This window comes from Medicago truncatula, chromosome 4 (genome assembly GCF_003473485.1).
Source record: "Medicago truncatula cultivar Jemalong A17 chromosome 4, MtrunA17r5.0-ANR, whole genome shotgun sequence".
Taxonomy (NCBI): Eukaryota; Viridiplantae; Streptophyta; class Magnoliopsida; order Fabales; family Fabaceae; genus Medicago; species Medicago truncatula.
Genome location: NC_053045.1, coordinates 44,443,037 through 44,459,913, shown reverse-complemented (window position 1 = coordinate 44,459,913; position 16,877 = coordinate 44,443,037). Strand labels below are relative to the sequence as shown.

General features: G+C 36.1%; 3 protein-coding genes across 5 annotated transcripts; all 3 read left to right on the top strand.

The window, feature by feature from the left end:
* The first annotated feature begins 122 nt into the window (after positions 1–122).
* Positions 123–5,116, top strand: LOC25493249 (uncharacterized). Of its 2 annotated transcripts, XM_039832887.1 has the most exons (7): positions 123–271; positions 398–496; positions 682–1,642; positions 1,727–1,923; positions 3,680–3,716; positions 4,137–4,204; positions 4,297–5,116. In XM_039832887.1, exons 2-7 carry the CDS (start codon positions 399–401, stop codon positions 4,775–4,777), a joined length of 1,842 nt encoding a protein of 613 aa, XP_039688821.1. In that variant the 5' UTR covers positions 123–271; position 398; the 3' UTR covers positions 4,778–5,116. The 2 variants fall into 2 exon arrangements, with proteins under 2 accessions (XP_039688821.1, XP_013457147.1); XM_013601693.3 differs by having other exon boundaries at positions 123–496.
* A 1,551-nt stretch (positions 5,117–6,667) lies between these two features.
* Positions 6,668–12,622, top strand: LOC25493248 (uncharacterized). Of its 2 annotated transcripts, XM_039833724.1 has the most exons (4): positions 6,668–6,976; positions 8,325–8,487; positions 8,621–12,064; positions 12,388–12,622. In XM_039833724.1, exons 1-3 carry the CDS (start codon positions 6,863–6,865, stop codon positions 12,034–12,036), a joined length of 3,693 nt encoding a protein of 1,230 aa, XP_039689658.1. In that variant the 5' UTR covers positions 6,668–6,862; the 3' UTR covers positions 12,037–12,064; positions 12,388–12,622. The 2 variants fall into 2 exon arrangements, with proteins under 2 accessions (XP_039689658.1, XP_013457145.1); XM_013601691.3 differs by lacking the exon at positions 12,388–12,622 and having other exon boundaries at positions 6,669–6,976; positions 8,621–12,347.
* A 140-nt stretch (positions 12,623–12,762) lies between these two features.
* On the top strand, positions 12,763–16,551 carry LOC25493247 ((3S,6E)-nerolidol synthase 1). Its single transcript, XM_013601690.3, has 7 exons — positions 12,763–13,748; positions 13,845–14,115; positions 14,312–14,681; positions 14,966–15,184; positions 15,298–15,439; positions 15,880–16,128; positions 16,224–16,551. The coding sequence occupies exons 1-7, from the start codon at positions 13,581–13,583 to the stop codon at positions 16,515–16,517; spliced, it is 1,713 nt and encodes a 570-aa protein (XP_013457144.1). The 5' UTR covers positions 12,763–13,580; the 3' UTR covers positions 16,518–16,551.
* The last annotated feature ends 326 nt before the right edge of the window (positions 16,552–16,877 follow it).

The window sequence follows — 16,877 nt, the reverse complement described above, 5'->3', positions numbered from 1 at the left end:
CTATCACCGATTCTATTTCAATCCAATCCAACGACAACAACTTCCGTTCCACCACGTGGCAAACATCCAATTGACAAGTATAAGTAAACCGTAGAACACACAAATATTCCCTCATCGAAGAAAAACTCAATCAATTATATCATCTCTTCTCTCACTCTCATTCACCTTTTTTCCCTTTTCCTTTTCGCACCGTAAACATCACTAATCGCGTCCCTTCTTCGTTTCTCCTCTTCTTCTTCTTCCTATTCCTATTCTTTCTCACTCGTGTGAGGTTTCTTTCGTTTCACTCATTCATAATCAATAACAATATTCACCCTGAAACTTATCCTCTTCCGTTACGATTCTCTCTGTTTTTTTTTTCCGTATTTTTTTAATTTTTTTTTTTTGTGTGAGGAAGAATGTCGAAGAAGAAAGTGAGTGGAAGCACCATGACACTCAAGGACTTCCACGGCGGTTCTATTCCCTCCGATCTCCCTCTCCCTTCCGCTCCCGGCGTGTAAGTATATCAATCACATCAATTCCTAATTAGATCTAATCCTTCTAATTAATCATGATTATTTGTTTATATTGTTTTATTTAATCACTCTAATTAGTTATTTTAATTCATCGATCTGTTTATGAAAAGTTACGGTGATGATTTATTTATTTACTCTTTTTTTCTGGATTTTGGATTTTGTACAGAACTGTGAGGCCTTCAGATCGAGTTGGTTATGATCGGCCTGCAACATGGGGAAATCCGATGGGGAGACCGGATCATTGGTCTCGGCCCCACACGTCTCCGGCTACTAGACATTACGATGATAAATCGTTGTTTCTTCCACATACTGCTCCAATTGGTAGGAATTTTGATGAGGATGAGAGGAAGCCATTGGATGGTAGTTCGGCTCCGAGGAGAACGATTAGTGATGAGAGTATTCGTGCTCCTTTGCCTTCTTGTGTTGAGGTGAAGCGTAGTAGTTCATTGAGCAGGCAAGTGGCTGCTCCGGTGTCACCTGTTAATGTTAATTCGTATTCGGCTAGGCTTACCGAGGCAACTCATGTGGGAAATAATTCCCAGAGTTTGGGGGTTAGTAGTGGTGGTGGTGGTCACCCGAATGTGTGGTCAATGAGGAAGGAGGTGGCGAGTGCCATTGAGTTGGAGCAATCTGCTTGGGCTAGTGCGAATGCTGTTTCCAAGTTGGCTCATGCCAGTGCGCTTGATAAGGTATCGTCTGGTAGATGGCAGACGGTTCATTATCAGACAGAGGTTGAGGCGGTTAGACCAACTAAAGTGGAGGGTAGACCGCATGCGTATATTAATAGTAATAGGATAGATACAGTTTTTGAAAAGGAACATTCTGATGAAATGCTGGCAAGGCATGCTGAAAGGGGTTTAGTTATTGATAATCAGATGCAAGGCGGTGGTAGGAATGAGTTACTCGAACATGAAAGGTCGGGAGTTCATAAGTATTCAGATGTACGGCCTAGAAGTGTAGCTCAGTTTTCGGATGGAGTTCAGCCTGCTCGAACTGATGGCAAAGCTGTTGGCTCGGAATCACAACACCCTGTAGCTTCTGAACCTATTGAACGACCTAAACTGAAGTTGCTGCCGAGAACAAAGCCACTAGAAAGTTCTGAACCTTCTGTTATTGAACCCACACAGGTATTCATGTACTCAACTTATGATATTCAGTTTTATACGTTCTTTTACTCACATTTTTAATTCTCTCATTTGCTCTCATGTTAGGGATATCGTCAAGTTAATGATTCTGTCCCTGTCGAAACTGTTCCTCAGAGACATGGACATGCCAATTTTGTGAAGTCTGTTTCGGTTGGAACCGAGAGTCCAAAGGATCCAGGACAGCGTCCAAAGCTGAATCTGAAGCCTCTGAAGCCTCGGCCTGAGGTCCATGAACAGTCAGAAGCAAGCAAGGAAAGAGACAGGTCAGTTACATGAGACAGTAGGTAGAGGAGTTTTTCACCGTGTTGTTATAGTTTTATTGTGTGGTAGGTGTATTGATGTGTTGTTAATAATACTAGTTGGGTTCAACCCACCACGAACTGTAACCACAAGTCTACTTGCACAGGCTAAAGATATTGAAATATGAAAATATGCTATGGTCAATGAAAACCATAATGACTGACTACTATTACTTAAACCCCCAATTCAAATAATCACAACACGCCGAAATTACTGAATTTGGAAGATACATGCATACTCAGCTTTTCAGGCCAGGTCATATATCATGTAAAGCTTAAAAGTATATACATGGCTACACGCCACTTATCTAATGAATAGTTGGAGATTTAGCTTATCAATGGGAAAATAAAGAATATTTGTGTCATGTAAGTATGTAGTTGCATATTATTATTAATTTTCCTTTTATGATAAAGGAGATTCTCCACTATAACTGATATTTTTTATTTAGCGCAAAAACCATGAAGGATCATATGGTTTTTATGGAATGGTGTTACTATTTTCCACTCATCCTCTCTTATATTGTCATCTATCCCTCTGATAGGTTATTCAGGTTGCTTAGTATTTTGAACAAAATCATTTACATTAAACGAAGATACTTAAACACCCACCTCACAGATACAAATACTTGTACTCTTAAAATACATAAGAGAAGACATGTTATACTTTCCAAAAACCTCATTTGTGTTTCAAGAACCTTATTTGTGTGTGTTAGGGTAGGGTGTTGTTAATTTCCCCATTCTTGTTGTCCGTTAAGTTGGAACTGAGGAAAATAATAGAAGGTGCACTGTGGTTTTTGTTAATATTAACGGCTAAGAACTGCAGTAACAGCTGTGTGCTTACTATATGGAAAGGAGGAATATTGGTTAATTGATTATAAGTCTTAAAAGGCTTTATTAGATTTGTCATTTAACCCTATCAAAGTTTAGATTACTTTTAGAAATGGTAGATTATCAAACATTCTCCTTTACCAACTTTTTTTTTAAGAAGTTAATTTATGCATTTTTAAAATTCAGCCACTCTTTATTAAACTCCCTGGAATTACTTTTATCTAAAATACAGAGACATTTTATAAGTAGTGATGTTGATAGCTCTCTGTTTTTGTTGTCACGGTTCATTTGCAACTTAGTAATTTGTACATTTAGTGTTTTTTGTGGAAGTCCAGGATGACATCTTAGATTCCAAATTTCATGTTTTTTATACCCGCCTGTATCAACCAAGGAATTGAAAAATAGTTAAACAGTTGCATGCTAATATTCTTGTCATTTTGAGGAATGTTTCATGTTTGCCCTCGTGAATTGTCGTTATGGATTTGCTTGCCAGTGAACCTCACAATGGCAAACATATACTTAATTTTCGGTTACCATTCAGTACAATGTGGCACCTGTGATTTGGAAATACAATGTATATTGAACCCTGTTGTTTCTCAATCATTGCCTACTTTACATGTCCCGACCACTTTAACAAATTAGCATCTCTTGGGATCCTCGAATCATGTTTACCGTGTTCATGACCTGCCAATTTGAAGGGTTCTAAATTCTGCTTTTTTGTTTCAAAGCAAGTGAATATTAAGTACTGATTATGTCAAACTTTGTGATATCTTAATTTTATGTTGAATCTTTTGGTAAATGTTTGATATGCATGGGCCGCTTTCAGCAAGTTTATTTGATTTATCATCCAATTTCATGTTTAATAATGGAACGACTGATGCAAATGTTTCAGGAATGCTTTATTTGGTGGAGCTCGCCCTCGAGAACTAGTAAGTCCTTATCACTTACTTTTTATCCTGAATACCAGTTAAAATCAATGCTTTATTATTTTTTTTGGCAAATGGATCCTCTCCAACAGGTGAAAGAGCGAGAAAGAGAGAAAATAAATATTGAAGAGAGAGTGAGGAACAGAGAGGTTGAGAGAGAGAGATAGAGAGACTAAGAGAGAGGAGAGTTTATGAGTTATTGAGTAGTGAAGAGATGATGGAGGGAGATGATCCAACCTCTATCTTTTGTCTGTCGTGAGCAGGGATAGTTGTTTCACACGTGTTCATTTTATGTCTTCTTAAAATGTTTATCCTCTCTTTAGTGGAATTCCCCCACCCCCACAATTTATGTGGTTTGAAAGGTCTCATAGTTCTAAATGCAGCAACTAGCATTACTAAATCTTATTTTCATCTTTCCATCAGGTTTTGAAGGAGCGAGGGGTTGATGATGTTGCAATAAAAAACTATGACGTTGTTGGTAATTCAAATAGGTAAGAACTTGTTTTTTGTTTTATCTGATATTCTAGATGGCTCCAGTGGTAACCCAAGTCTGATGTTTGTCAATAAATTATGCTTTGTGAAGGGTTGAACAAAATACTCCTAGGTCCGAGAAACACGATGATCATTCAATCCAGACTCGATACGTTGAAAAAACTGAGGATGGCCTCAATCAAAGAGCAGGCAGAAAACCTGAAAGGAAGGAGCAAAAGGTAGATGGCGACAGGGCTCCTGGACAGAGGAAGAATTGGCGCAGCGGTGATAATAACAGTAATAATAACCGGAGAAACCCGAGGGAAACTGACAGGCAGCAAGTTCCTGAGAGGCAACCTTCACCTGAAACATGGCGTAAGCCTGTGGAATCATCTCAAGGTGCTGGTGGCCCACGCTACGGTAGAGCAGCTTCAGCCGTTGAACTTGCCCAAGCATTCTCTAAATCTGTGTCAGATCCCAAAGTAAATAATGATAGATTTTCAGGCCAAAGGGGTTTGAACACTGGCAGGACGCAAGTGCCCTTTTCACGTCTTGTTGGTCCTACTTCAAGGCCCCAGATCAATGGTTATTAAGTCTTTGGTGGAAAATTGGGACTCATTCGAGACCTTTGTTTTTTTCATCTTGGAGACAGCATTTGCTTCATGCAAACTGTGGAATTGCTGAACATTCCATGGAGTGATTGTAGTTTAACTTATTTTTCTCTCTTTCATTAGCATGAGTGAGAGAATTAAAACTGCTGCTAGTTGCAATGCATTTATTATGACGATGTCTATTTACAATCGCCATGTTGTTTTTCTTTACCCGTATTATTTACAACCAAACACTGTTTTTAACTTTGTCTGGTAATATAAAGAAGAAAGACCATGACTATAGCATGTAATTTGTTCTTTTAAGCTTCCTCTTCTTGCTGCTATTTTGGGTCATTTATATCATGATTACGGTCTTCAAATTCTAAAGCATATAATCTGTGGTTCTCGGCAAGTTTTGTGTTTATCTCAGCAATTTTGTCACTATATATCATATTGCTCTAAAATCAGATAAACGTGGAATAAGATGATACCGCTTGATGTCATGGGTTTCAGTTTCTCTGGTTTTATTTTATTAAATAATTTACTAAGGTGTGACTGCGTTATTGTGTAACCAATCATCTTAGCTTAAAAAATCAAATGTAGGCATGACTCATACGATGCCAAAGATGGACAGTGACTCAAAACACTGTACAAACATTGGTCCTTCAAAAAACATTGGTACTTCAAAGATAACAAATGTTTTTGGGGTAATAATTCGAAAATCCAAAATAAATAAATAAAACTCTAGAAATAACATGTTAAAAGTAAATGTACTATAATTTTGGGGTGATAACAAATGTTAAAAGTAAAGGTATTATTATTTAACATGTTAAAAGTAATTTAAAATATTCCTAAGTAATTTAACATGTTACTCTAGAAATATATGCATTTATTTATATCATGGTTTTTTCTAAATTACCTTTGAAGAATGATGGGTAATTTACACCACAATGAGCAATTTGTTGGTGGGGTCAAGATAGTTCATGGATACCACTTAAAAATGTGCTTATGTGGCTAATGTGTATTGGTTATGGTAAATTACCCACCATTCTTCCATGGGTATCCTAGTTGTCACCTTTATATCATTTATTCATTCAAAAATTATAGTTGGACACTTCCATTTCTTTTGCTAAATCCCCTTACACACTAGTATAGTCTTTACGAGTTAAGATCCTCTCCATCTGATAAAATAAATGGAGTTCACAATTTAGAGAGAGATAGACACATAAAATAAATAGTGGATCCTATCATTCAGTGGGTTCCACCATATTAATTATTTTTTACTTTTTTTTCGAATTTTTTTGAGTCTATATCTCTTCAAATGGAAGAAATGAAGAGGATCTTAACTCAGTCTTTACATGGGAAAAAAAAAAATCCAGACCCAAATATCAGTGTTATTATCAATGATTTGAACAATATCTTGCTTACAAATTTTGTGAACTCTCAAATTTTAGTTGGTTATAAGACAAACAAATGAGAATATTTATATCAGTTTTAGGTTGCTCCATATATCTATCTATAAGTAGTTTCTACGACCACTTAGCAATGATCAATTGTTGGAGAATTTGTTAAGGCACGTAAGGTCGGTTCTCGTCAACCAAATTAAATTTATGGAAATATTATTTACTAGTATTTTCGGGGCACACTAGTTAAAGAGACTAATATATAAATTTTGCATTGTGAAATGATGATAAGTAAAATAACTTATAAAAGTTAAAATGTAGTTGTTTTTAATTTTATTTTTAAATTTTTTAACTAGTGTCCAAAGGGCTGGTTAACCATATTAAAACTTTGTTTTTAGTAAAATAAAAATAATGAAGCTGTTTTTATAGAGACATAATTTGATATATTTTTATAGGATGAACTTATTTAACCGATAAATCAACTATCATTCATTTGTTTTTCGTCAAAAAAAAAAAAAAAATCAACTATCATTGATCACTCGGCGTGCAAGAACCGGAATCGTGCACTCGTTTTGTTTTGTCATCGTCATCGTGATCATCGATTTTCTTCTCCTTCGTTAATCCTCTTCTACTGCATAAACAACACTATTTTGTTGATTTTCGATCTTACGAAGAAGATCAGAAGATGTTAGCGAAGATCGGGTTGCCACCAAAACCTTCTTTACGAGGGAATAATTGGGTCGTTGATGCCTCTAATTGCCAGGGTTGTTCCGCTCAATTCACCTTCATCAATCGCAAGGTTAACCCCCCATTCTTCTCTTTTTTAATTGCTCACTAAACCCATACATCATTTCTTCAAAAACTGATTAAAAGATTGTGCTTTTCTTATTATGACTTGATTTTATCAATCTATCGGTATAAAAGACCCCGTTTCTCTACAACCATGATTTGAATTTCAGTAACTTTCACTTTAGTGTAATTTGATTTCATGTATTTTATGAACGATGAATGATAGAGAACAATATAGGAGAGTTACGCAGGAGAGATCAATTTCGGTGAATTACATTGCTGCTAATTTATTGCTGTTGATGAACAAGAGTAATTTTATGCTGTCAAGATTAGAGTCAAATAGTTCACAAGTTTTATTTGCTCTATCAAGACATGTTTAACAACTTGTCATTTGCTTGCTTTAGTTCTTTTCCGAAACAAATTTTGCTACCCTGTTTCCTTGTAGGAGCATGTTTAGGAGATTTTGAATCTTACTACCTCCGTTTCTTATTACAAGAGCCAATACATTTTTTAGGTTCATTGAATGAATAACTGATGTATCTGGTATGATCTTTAAAAGAAAGTGAATTGTCTCCTATGATAAGGAATGAAGGTTGAGTAGGTCGGTTTCGTTGTAGGAGCATGTTTAGCCTATTTTGTGCTAAGGTCTTTAGATAAGTGATGTGGCTATCACTAAGTAAGCTCATAGGGTCAATATATACTTCAGTAGGACGGTTTTGTTAGGTTTAAAGGTTTTCGGATGGGCTAAACGCTTGTCCTTTTAGCTAAATATACTTTTGAAAAAGCCTTGACCTATGTTGTTCATTACATAAGTTTTGTTTGGTTTAGGTTTGAATACATAAGTTTGGTTTGGTCTTGTTTTGATGCAGAATAATCATCTACCTTTTCTCTTCATTTAATTTTCTATGGAAATTTGCTTCATGAGAATATTAATTAAAAGGTATTTTGGAAATGATAACATTAAATATTGTAAAATTAGTTAGGATTCGCTTATATTTTAGACCACCAAATATATACTATTTTAACTTTTCTTTTAGTCCTGAAAGAGTAAGCCATAAGGCTATTGAGGAGTGTTTGACATTTCCGTCCCTAATTGCATGTTAGCTTCCCATAGATTGGATAAATCACCATGTTTTCAATGTTACCCAGTTTTAATTGTTTTATCAAACTTTAAGCTTCATGGAACCTTTGGTTAAACTAAAGGTATAATATGTTTGTTAATTTCATGATTCTATATGAAAAACGAGATCCTGGGTACTGGAAGGTGATCGTCCATGTTTACTTATTATAATTTGATTGAACTCAAACCAAATCCTTTTTCCCAATTAAATTTTGGAATTTTGATTATTATTTTTCAGCACCACTGTAGAAGATGTGGGGGTCTATTTTGTGGAAGTTGTACCCAACAAAGAATGGCTTTGCGTGGACAGGGTGATTCGCCTGTACGTATATGTGAACCTTGTAAGAAGCTAGAAGAGGCAGCACGCTTTGAGTTGCGACAAGGACGCAGGCCTGGGAGAGGTATTCCCCTCATTTTTGTTAAAACCATGATAATCAACATGTGCTTGCTTGTGTTAGAGTAACACTCCATCATTTTGCTTTCTTTATTACTACACAGTTCCATACTTTTGAATATTCACTCCAATTTCTCCAGGAAGCTTGAAATCAGCACCTAGAGATGAAGATGAAATTCTCAACCAGATTCTTGGTCAAAACGAGGAACTTCTTTCATCAGGAAAGCAATCAACCAGTGAAAAAGGTCGTAGTGGCCAGAGATCAGTTAGCGTTGCATCTTCTTCAAGTACTACAGGATTTTCTATTCAGGACGAAGAAGATTTACAAAAAATTATATCAACTGAAACAACTAATAGTATGGCTGTCGATGTGGGATCCACCACTCCTGATGAGTTACGTCAGCAAGCTTTAGCGGAAAAAAGTAAGTATAAAATTCTAAAAGGAGACGGGAAATCTGAGGAAGCCTTGAAAGCTTTTAAGAGAGGGAAGGAGCTTGAGAGGCAAGCAGATGCTTTGGAAATTCAGCTAAGGAAAGCGGCTCGGAAAAAGTTGCTGCCTTCTGGAAACTTGTCGGATATGCACAACAAAGACGTTTCTATTGAGTCTGGCAGAAAAACAAAGTCACTTCCTCAGACTGGTAAAGATAATGATGATCTTACTTCAGAGCTTCGAGAGCTGGGATGGTCTGATTTGGAATTAAACAAAGAAGATAGAAAGTCAGCAAACTTGAGTTTGGAGGGTGAACTCTCCTCCTTGATTGTAGAAACTTTTGCAAAGACAGGTGAAGAAAAGGGCAGCCGGATTGACAAGACTGAGGTTGTTGCTATGAAAAAGAAGGCTCTAACGTTGAAGCGTGAGGGTAAGCTTGTAGAAGCTAAAGAGGAATTGAAAAGAGCAAAAATCCTAGAGAAGCAACTGGAAGAACAGGAACTCCTTGCTGGTGCTGAAGATTCTGATGATGAGCTATCAGCATTAATTCACGGCATGGATGATGATGATAAAGAATTTTCAAATCTACATGATCATGAGCATGGTTTTGATTTTGATAATCTTTTGGCCATTTCTGACAATCTTGATGGTAATTTAGAAGTAACCGATGAGGATTTGATGGACCCTGAGTTAGCCGGTGCTTTGGAATCACTGGGTTGGACTGAACCTGAAAATACATTTTCCAAATCTCAAACCTTTGACAAAGAAGCATTGCTTGGTGAAATTCAGTCATTGAAAAGAGAGGCTCTTAATCAAAAGCAAGCAGGTAATACTGAAGAAGCAATGGTGATATTGAAAAAGGCGAAGTTATTAGAAAGGGACTTAGACAACATTGGGTCTGATGACGATAATACCATGTTGCAAAAAGTTACTCATGTTGGGAAAAGTTTGAGTTCTGAAATTACTGGTAATAATAGAAATAATAATGTCTCTTCCACGGTGGCACCAAAAAACCGGTTGATGATTCAAAGAGAGCTTTTGAATTCGAAAAAGAAGGTTCTTGCATTGAGAAGGGAAGGGAAAATGGATGAAGCAGAAGAAGAAATGCGGAAAAGTGCAGTTCTTGAGCATCAGCTGATGGAGATGGACAATGCTCCGAGTCATAAATCATCATCGACGAATACCAATAATGTCCTGCATGCAGCGAGTAAAAGTCCTCTAGTTGAGGAAGGAAGTGAAGACGATGTAACAGATAAAGATATGTCTGATCCAACATATCTTTCACTCCTTACGGACTTGGGTTGGAATGATGACAATGATAAACCTTCTAATTCTTCAAACAAGCCTTCGAAGAAATTTGATGATAACTTTGTTCCAGTTGATGATACTTTTCTGAGTAAGCATTCTACAACTATTCTCGTTGAAGCACCGAGAAAAAGTAAAGCAGAAATTCAGAGGGAACTCTTGAGCTTAAAAAGAAAGGCCCTTGCTTTAAGACGGGAAGGGAAAGCGGAGGATGCAGAGGAAGTTCTTAAAATGGCCAAAACATTGGAAGCCAAGATAGAAGAGATGGATGCTCTGAAGAATAAAGTGCAGGTTGAGGCCCCTAAGAAGAAAGAACTCTTCAATTCTCCAGTTGATGTGGCAGTTGATGAAGAAAGGGACGTGGTTGTTTTAGAAGAGGATATGCATGACCCAGCATTGAATTCAATGCTTACTGATCTAGGATGGAAGGATGAAGAATTTGAGCCTGTGGCTATAAAAGAAGAATCTGTTAAGGAAGCTACTAGTACTGTCACAACTTCAAGGAACAAAGGAGAGATTCAAAGAGAACTCTTAGCGTTGAAAAGGAAGGCACTTACTTTGAGGCGCAAGGGAGAAATAGAAGAGGCTGAGGAAATTTTAAAAAAGGCCAAAAATCTGGAAGCCCAACTGGAAGATTTTGAGAGCCAAAACAAGGACTTGCTGCTGAATGTATCCAAGGATAAACAATCTGTTCCGTCTGAATCATCTCACGGAAAAAGTCCTGCAAACTCCCATTTTGAAGATGATAAGCATCCATTATCTGCTGAGGTGAGTGCTTCAAGTGAAAATCTCACAAAAAGGATGAAAGTCGAAAATATCACCGCTCATAGCTCCTCAACTGGCCACTCTATGCATATGCCAGATCTACTTGCTGGTAATGGCTGTAGAAGTTCTGAAATTTTGTCTCAAAAACAAAAAGAAGAATATAAAGCAGGTTCAGTTAATTCATCTCAAGCGGGTCCTACTATTCCTTTGGACTCCTCGGTGAATCTCAGCCAAGACCAGATATACAAAAACAACATTCCAACCCAAAGAAGAAAAGAAGTGACTGATGTTGATGAAAAGCCAAACACAAACCAGTCAAATGTTGTTCCAGATTATGCTTCTCAGGAAGACCTTTCTTTGCGTCAAGAAATTTTGGCTCATAAAAGGAAGGCAGTTGCTTTGAAAAGAGAAGGAAAGCTAACAGAAGCCAGGGACGAACTACGACAGGCCAAGCTGTTAGAAAAGAGGTTGGAGGATGGAAGTATGCAGCCAAACACTGCCTCCACCAGCAATGTTTCCAACACATCAAATGTTGTTCAAAAGAAACAAGATTCCCCGAATGCTGCTGCAAAGCCGTTGACTAGTCGTGACCGTTTCAAGTTGCAACAGGAGTCTCTAGCACACAAACGTCAAGCTCTAAAGCTACGGAGAGATGGCCGAACAGAAGAAGCAGAAGCTGAGTTAGAACGGGCAAAGGCAATTGAAGCGCAGTTGGAGGAGTTGGCTGCTCAGGATGCCGATAAGTCAGATGCAGTAGATGATGTGAGCGTTGAGGATTTTCTTGACCCTCAACTCTTATCTGCTCTGAAAGCTGCTGGACTTGCAGATTTAACTGTTGTATCTAATAAAAGCCCAGAAAAACAAGAGACTGTGAAACCCGTTGCCAAAATTGAGAACCCTAACCAAGAGAAAATTCAGCTAGAAGAAAGAATTAAAGAGGAAAAACTGAAGGCGGTTAGTTTGAAACGATCAGGAAAACAAGCTGAAGCCTTGGATGCTCTTCGACGAGCCAAAATGTATGAAAAGAAGCTGAATTCATTATTAACATCTGGGTGAATGATGAAGTCAATGCTGCTACTTCAAGGTGTGAAGTCCTCCTTTATTCAAGCCGATAGTTTTCTTCTTCTTTTTATTAGCTTAATTTGTGAATATTCATTGAAGGAGGACTAGAATGTGCTAATATCATGTTCATAAATGTTGATGAATATATATACACGACCATTCAATAGTTTCAATTTTCATCTGAAAATTGTAAATGTGGTTCTAAACATGAAGAGAAGGAATGTTGTATCATATGTTTGGTGTTTTATTTTAAATGAGGCGATTTCTACCTGATGTAATGCAGAAATGCATCCGTTCAGATCACATATGTATTCTCATTTGAATGCACGTTTTATTTTTCTGCAGAACTAACTTGTATTGTAAGGAATCCAGAAGTCCTAGCTCAACTAGCAAAAAGCCGAAATTGTTAGGCCGGATGCCATGATTGGGGTTCGAACCCCGGTACCTCCACTTGTGTGTGTGAGTTTATAATGGCTTTGCCATTTCGTCTATCTACCAAAAAAAAAAAAAACTTGTATTGTAAGGAGTATCTCATTTCACCATTTTTTTTTATAGTTTTGATCACAACAATATTTTTGCATTATTATCTCGTGAGAGATCTGATGGTAGGGAAGTCCAGCTGGTGGAGTTCCATAAAAGTGTGACTACGCATCGGCATGACAAGAACTCCTTGCAGCCATTGCTAATGGCCTAAAACCAAAAAAACAAGAGACTAGATGCACAACAAAACAAAACAGAACCAAATCAGAAATTGAACAAAACCAGAAAGCACAGTTAAAACAGAGATAAGAGAAGAAGATGAACACAATAATTTACATGGTTCAGTCTTAAAGACCTACTCCATTAGAGAGTGAGAGCAAGAGCCTTGGTCCCTTACTTACCATTCCCTTTAACTTCTCAATCTCTCCATTTTTCTTATCACAATGTAGTAGAGTTGTTGGTGCTATCATTTGTTAAATTTTTTAATATATTAAATTGAAGGGATAAAATATTTATTTGTTACTTAAAATAAAAAATGATAAAAACGTGTGATTGTGTGAACAAAAATTTTGAAGTACATAATTGAGCAATGCAGATTTGAGATGCTATAAGTATGACCAAAATTTCACGTTGGATAAAAAATCCAATTTTTTTTTAAAACGATTGAGGAAAACATGTACTCATAAAATCGAATCTAGTATTATAGACCATTCAAATGATCAACTTATTAAAGGGAGACAGTGATGCACACGTAAAATCCAATTTTTGTGTTGTTCGATTTGGACGATACTAAAGGCTTGTTTGGCTTAGCGGTGAAAATTGTCCAAACCGGCGTTTTATGTGAAGCTACCTTTTGTAGCTTTTAAAAACCACGGCAGAAAGTGCCTCGTAACGCGGTATTTGCACTTCCACCGCTTTAACAAACACATACTAAGATTAATAGAAATACAGAGGACCTCCCATAATGAAAACATGTTGAAAGTTGTATATCCTTGTCACTTTGTTAGTGACACATTTCTGATTCATTCATCTATACTACGTATATTCATTCCTTTGCCATGGCACTGCATTTGGAATCATGCCTTTCCTCTTTGAAACCTCAATTCGTCCAAACAACTGCACAACCTTCTCAAAGCTCTAATAATATCAAGCTTGATTCTCTTCACGTTGCTAACAAGTGGAGCATTAGTGCTGAAGAAGAAAGGCGTAGCACACTCATAAAACATGTATGTCAAAATTTTAATTTACTACTGTCTTTGCCAATATTCTTTTAATTATAAGTCATCAACTTAATTGAATTAATTCTGGAAGTTCTTTGACAGAGAGATCTCAGCAGCAGTAATAATCATTCTGAGAAACTTGAGTTGGTTAAGCATGAACTTAGAAACGTTGGTGAAAATTCACTCAAAGGTTTGTATATGATTGATGCCATGCAGCGCCTAAATATTGATTACCACTTTGAAGAAGAAATTGAATCATTCCTAAGAAGACAATATGTGACTAGTGCTTGTGGTGGAAGTAATCATCATGATCTTCATGAGACTGCACTTCACTTCAGGCTATTAAGACAACAAGGTCACTTTGTTCCCGCAGGTTAGTTTTAAGTGCATGTTTGAATTCACATCGAGTTTTATTAGATATAAAGTTGTTATACTAGCCTCACTGTAATTCCAAACATGCACTTCATTTTTTTTTTTTCCTTTTGATCCTTTTCCTGCATAACTTAAGAGTAACTTTATTTTTAATATATACTGGGAGGTTGATTTGTCATTCAAATTTACTATCGCAGAGGTGTTTAACAAGTACACAAACGAGGAGGAAAAGTTTAATCCAAAACTAGGTGAAAATATCAATGGAATGATAGATTTATTTGAAGCCTCGCATCTAAACCTAGCAGGGGAAGACATACTTGATGAAGCTGGAAAATTTAGCAGGAAGATCCTTAAGGAAAGAATGACACAATTTGATCATGAAGCTATGTTTGTAAGGAGAACCTTAGAATATCCTTTTCACAAAAATTTGCCAATATTCACAGCTAGAAATTTCTATGGTCATCTATATAGCACTAATGTATGGTTTGGTTCTATGAAAGAAGTTGCAAAAATGGATTTCAGTTTGCTGCAAGGCTTACACCATCAAGAGATTGTTCAAGTTTCAAAGTATGTATACTAATTAATTTGATGGAATATTTTTTTTTTTGTTTCTTAATGTAAAATTATTTTATACCGACAATTAATCACAACTCACCAACACAACAAAGAATCATGTAAATGCATTTTATTTAAAACCTACGAAACATGATGTGGCAAATTGAAGAGTTGTGATTGAATTTGAGGGTAAAATATGTTTACACCGACGATGCATATTCCTTAATTTTTAATTTATTTTGTCATAAAAAAAAAAAACTAGTCCTCACAAAGTTCAGTTTATTTTTTTGGTGTAGATGGTGGAGAGAACTTGGTTTAGCTAATGAGTTACCATATGCTAGAAACCAGCCCCTTAAATGGTACATGTGGTCATTGGCATGCCTCACGGATCCTACTTTATCTGAGGAAAGAATTGAGCTCACAAAACCAATATCTTTAATTTACATAATTGATGACATTTTTGATATTTATGGGACTCTAGATGAGTTAACTCTTTTCACAGAGGTTATTTCTAGGTAAATGTCAATCACTTGTTACATTACATTTTTTTGATAAATTATTATATTACATTTCTTAGGTGAAAAGTTACAACAAAAAAAAATTAATGATTAATAATTGTTGGGTGCAGATGGGATATTGACACTGATATGGAGAAACTACCAAATTACATGAAAACAAGTTTCAGGGTTCTCTATGATCTAACAAATGAACTAAGCTCCAAAATATATAAGAAGCATGGTTGGAACCCTAAAGACTCTCTTCGAAAGACGGTAAAAATTACTCCATCCGTTTCAAAATATATGTCGCATTTTTGCAATATGCACTATTTACATGACTTACTTTGACTATACTTTTTAACTAATATATAAATACAAATGTTAACATGTAAGATGTTGTTCGATTTATTTCGATAAATATTCACAAAATATTAAATTTTTATAATTTTTTACTTTAGATAATTCAAGATATTAATGGTCAAAGTTATGCATTGACATGTGTGAAATGGTTGACTGCGACATGTACTTTGAAACGAAGAGAGGATTTTCTTCGATGTATATTAAATGTCTCTTTTTAAATATTTATTTGCATCAACTTATTTATCATTTTAAAGTATAAAATAAAATTTTATTGCAAAGCTTATTTATTAGCAGACATAAGCTTCTTTATAGGCATAAGTAATTGAATATGAAAGGTTTTCCCATTTGTGCAGTGGGAGAGTTTGTGTAAAGCCTTTCTAGTTGAAGCAAAATGGTTTGGTTCAGGGAAGTTACCAAGTGCTGAAGAATACTTAAAGAATGGGATAGTAAGCTCTGGAGTGCATATTGTGCTGGTTCACATTTTCTTTCTTTTAGGTAAAGGATTAACTAAGGAAAATGTTCATACAATAGACACAACCCCATCCATTATTTCCTCCCCTGCCACAATTCTTCGACTTTGGGATGATTTGGGAAACGCAGAGGTAAATACATTTTATGATAGTCTAGAGTTTAATTTAGGGTTAATAGTCATTTTAGTCGTTCAATATACTTACTTGTTGTGACAACATAAATATAGGACGAAAATCAACAGGGAAATGATGGATCATACGTGAATTGTCTAATGATGGACCACCCAGAGTATTATTGTACAAGAAGAAGAGCAACAGTGGATGTTATGAATAAAGTAACTAATGCATGGAAAAGCCTCAATCAAGAGTGTCTCTTTGATACCTATTTCCATAAAGCATTCACAAAGGCCTCACTCAATCTTGCAAGGATGGTACCGTTGATGTATAGTTATGATGATAAGCACTCCCTTCGAGGGCTAGAGGGTTATGTCCATTCTTTGCTTTATGATAAAGTTTTTTAATTTGTAGCCAAAATTATTTATCCCAACAGTAATTTATTTTGCTAATCATATTGATAACTGATTTTGCTAAATAAGGGGATCAGTTTTTTATTTTAAAACTAAAATAGCTTTATTAAATAAAAGTACACCACATCAAAAATGGCAGCCATTCATTGCCGACCACCACGACCATCATCATTCTCCACCATCGGCCACCTCGTACGACTACTGATGACCGCCACATCTAGTTGTCTCTGGCCGCCGACAACCACCACGATTTCACAACTATTGTTAAATTTATTAATGGTACAACAAATGTACTTTGAAATTTTGAGGGCTTAAAAATAAAACTTTTAGTGACAGATAAAAACTGTCACTAAA

Bases quoted from the DNA above. Each gene is read 5' to 3' on its own strand.
- LOC25493249 (XM_039832887.1), top strand. From the start codon at position 399: ATGTCGAAGAAGAAAGTGAGTGGAAGCACCATGACACTCAAGGACTTC. The intron at 497-681 runs GTAAGTATATCA...GATTTTGTACAG, and splicing joins CTCCCTTCCGCTCCCGGCGT to AACTGTGAGGCCTTCAGATC. The intron at 1,924-3,679 runs GTCAGTTACATG...CAAATGTTTCAG, and splicing joins GCAAGCAAGGAAAGAGACAG to GAATGCTTTATTTGGTGGAG.
- LOC25493248 (XM_039833724.1), top strand. From the start codon at position 6,863: ATGTTAGCGAAGATCGGGTTGCCACCAAAACCTTCTTTACGAGGGAAT. The intron at 6,977-8,324 runs GTTAACCCCCCA...ATTATTTTTCAG, and splicing joins TCACCTTCATCAATCGCAAG to CACCACTGTAGAAGATGTGG. The intron at 8,488-8,620 runs GTATTCCCCTCA...CAATTTCTCCAG, and splicing joins AGGACGCAGGCCTGGGAGAG to GAAGCTTGAAATCAGCACCT.
- LOC25493247 (XM_013601690.3), top strand. From the start codon at position 13,581: ATGGCACTGCATTTGGAATCATGCCTTTCCTCTTTGAAACCTCAATTC. The intron at 13,749-13,844 runs GTATGTCAAAAT...GTTCTTTGACAG, and splicing joins GTAGCACACTCATAAAACAT to AGAGATCTCAGCAGCAGTAA. The intron at 16,129-16,223 runs GTAAATACATTT...ACATAAATATAG, and splicing joins ATGATTTGGGAAACGCAGAG to GACGAAAATCAACAGGGAAA.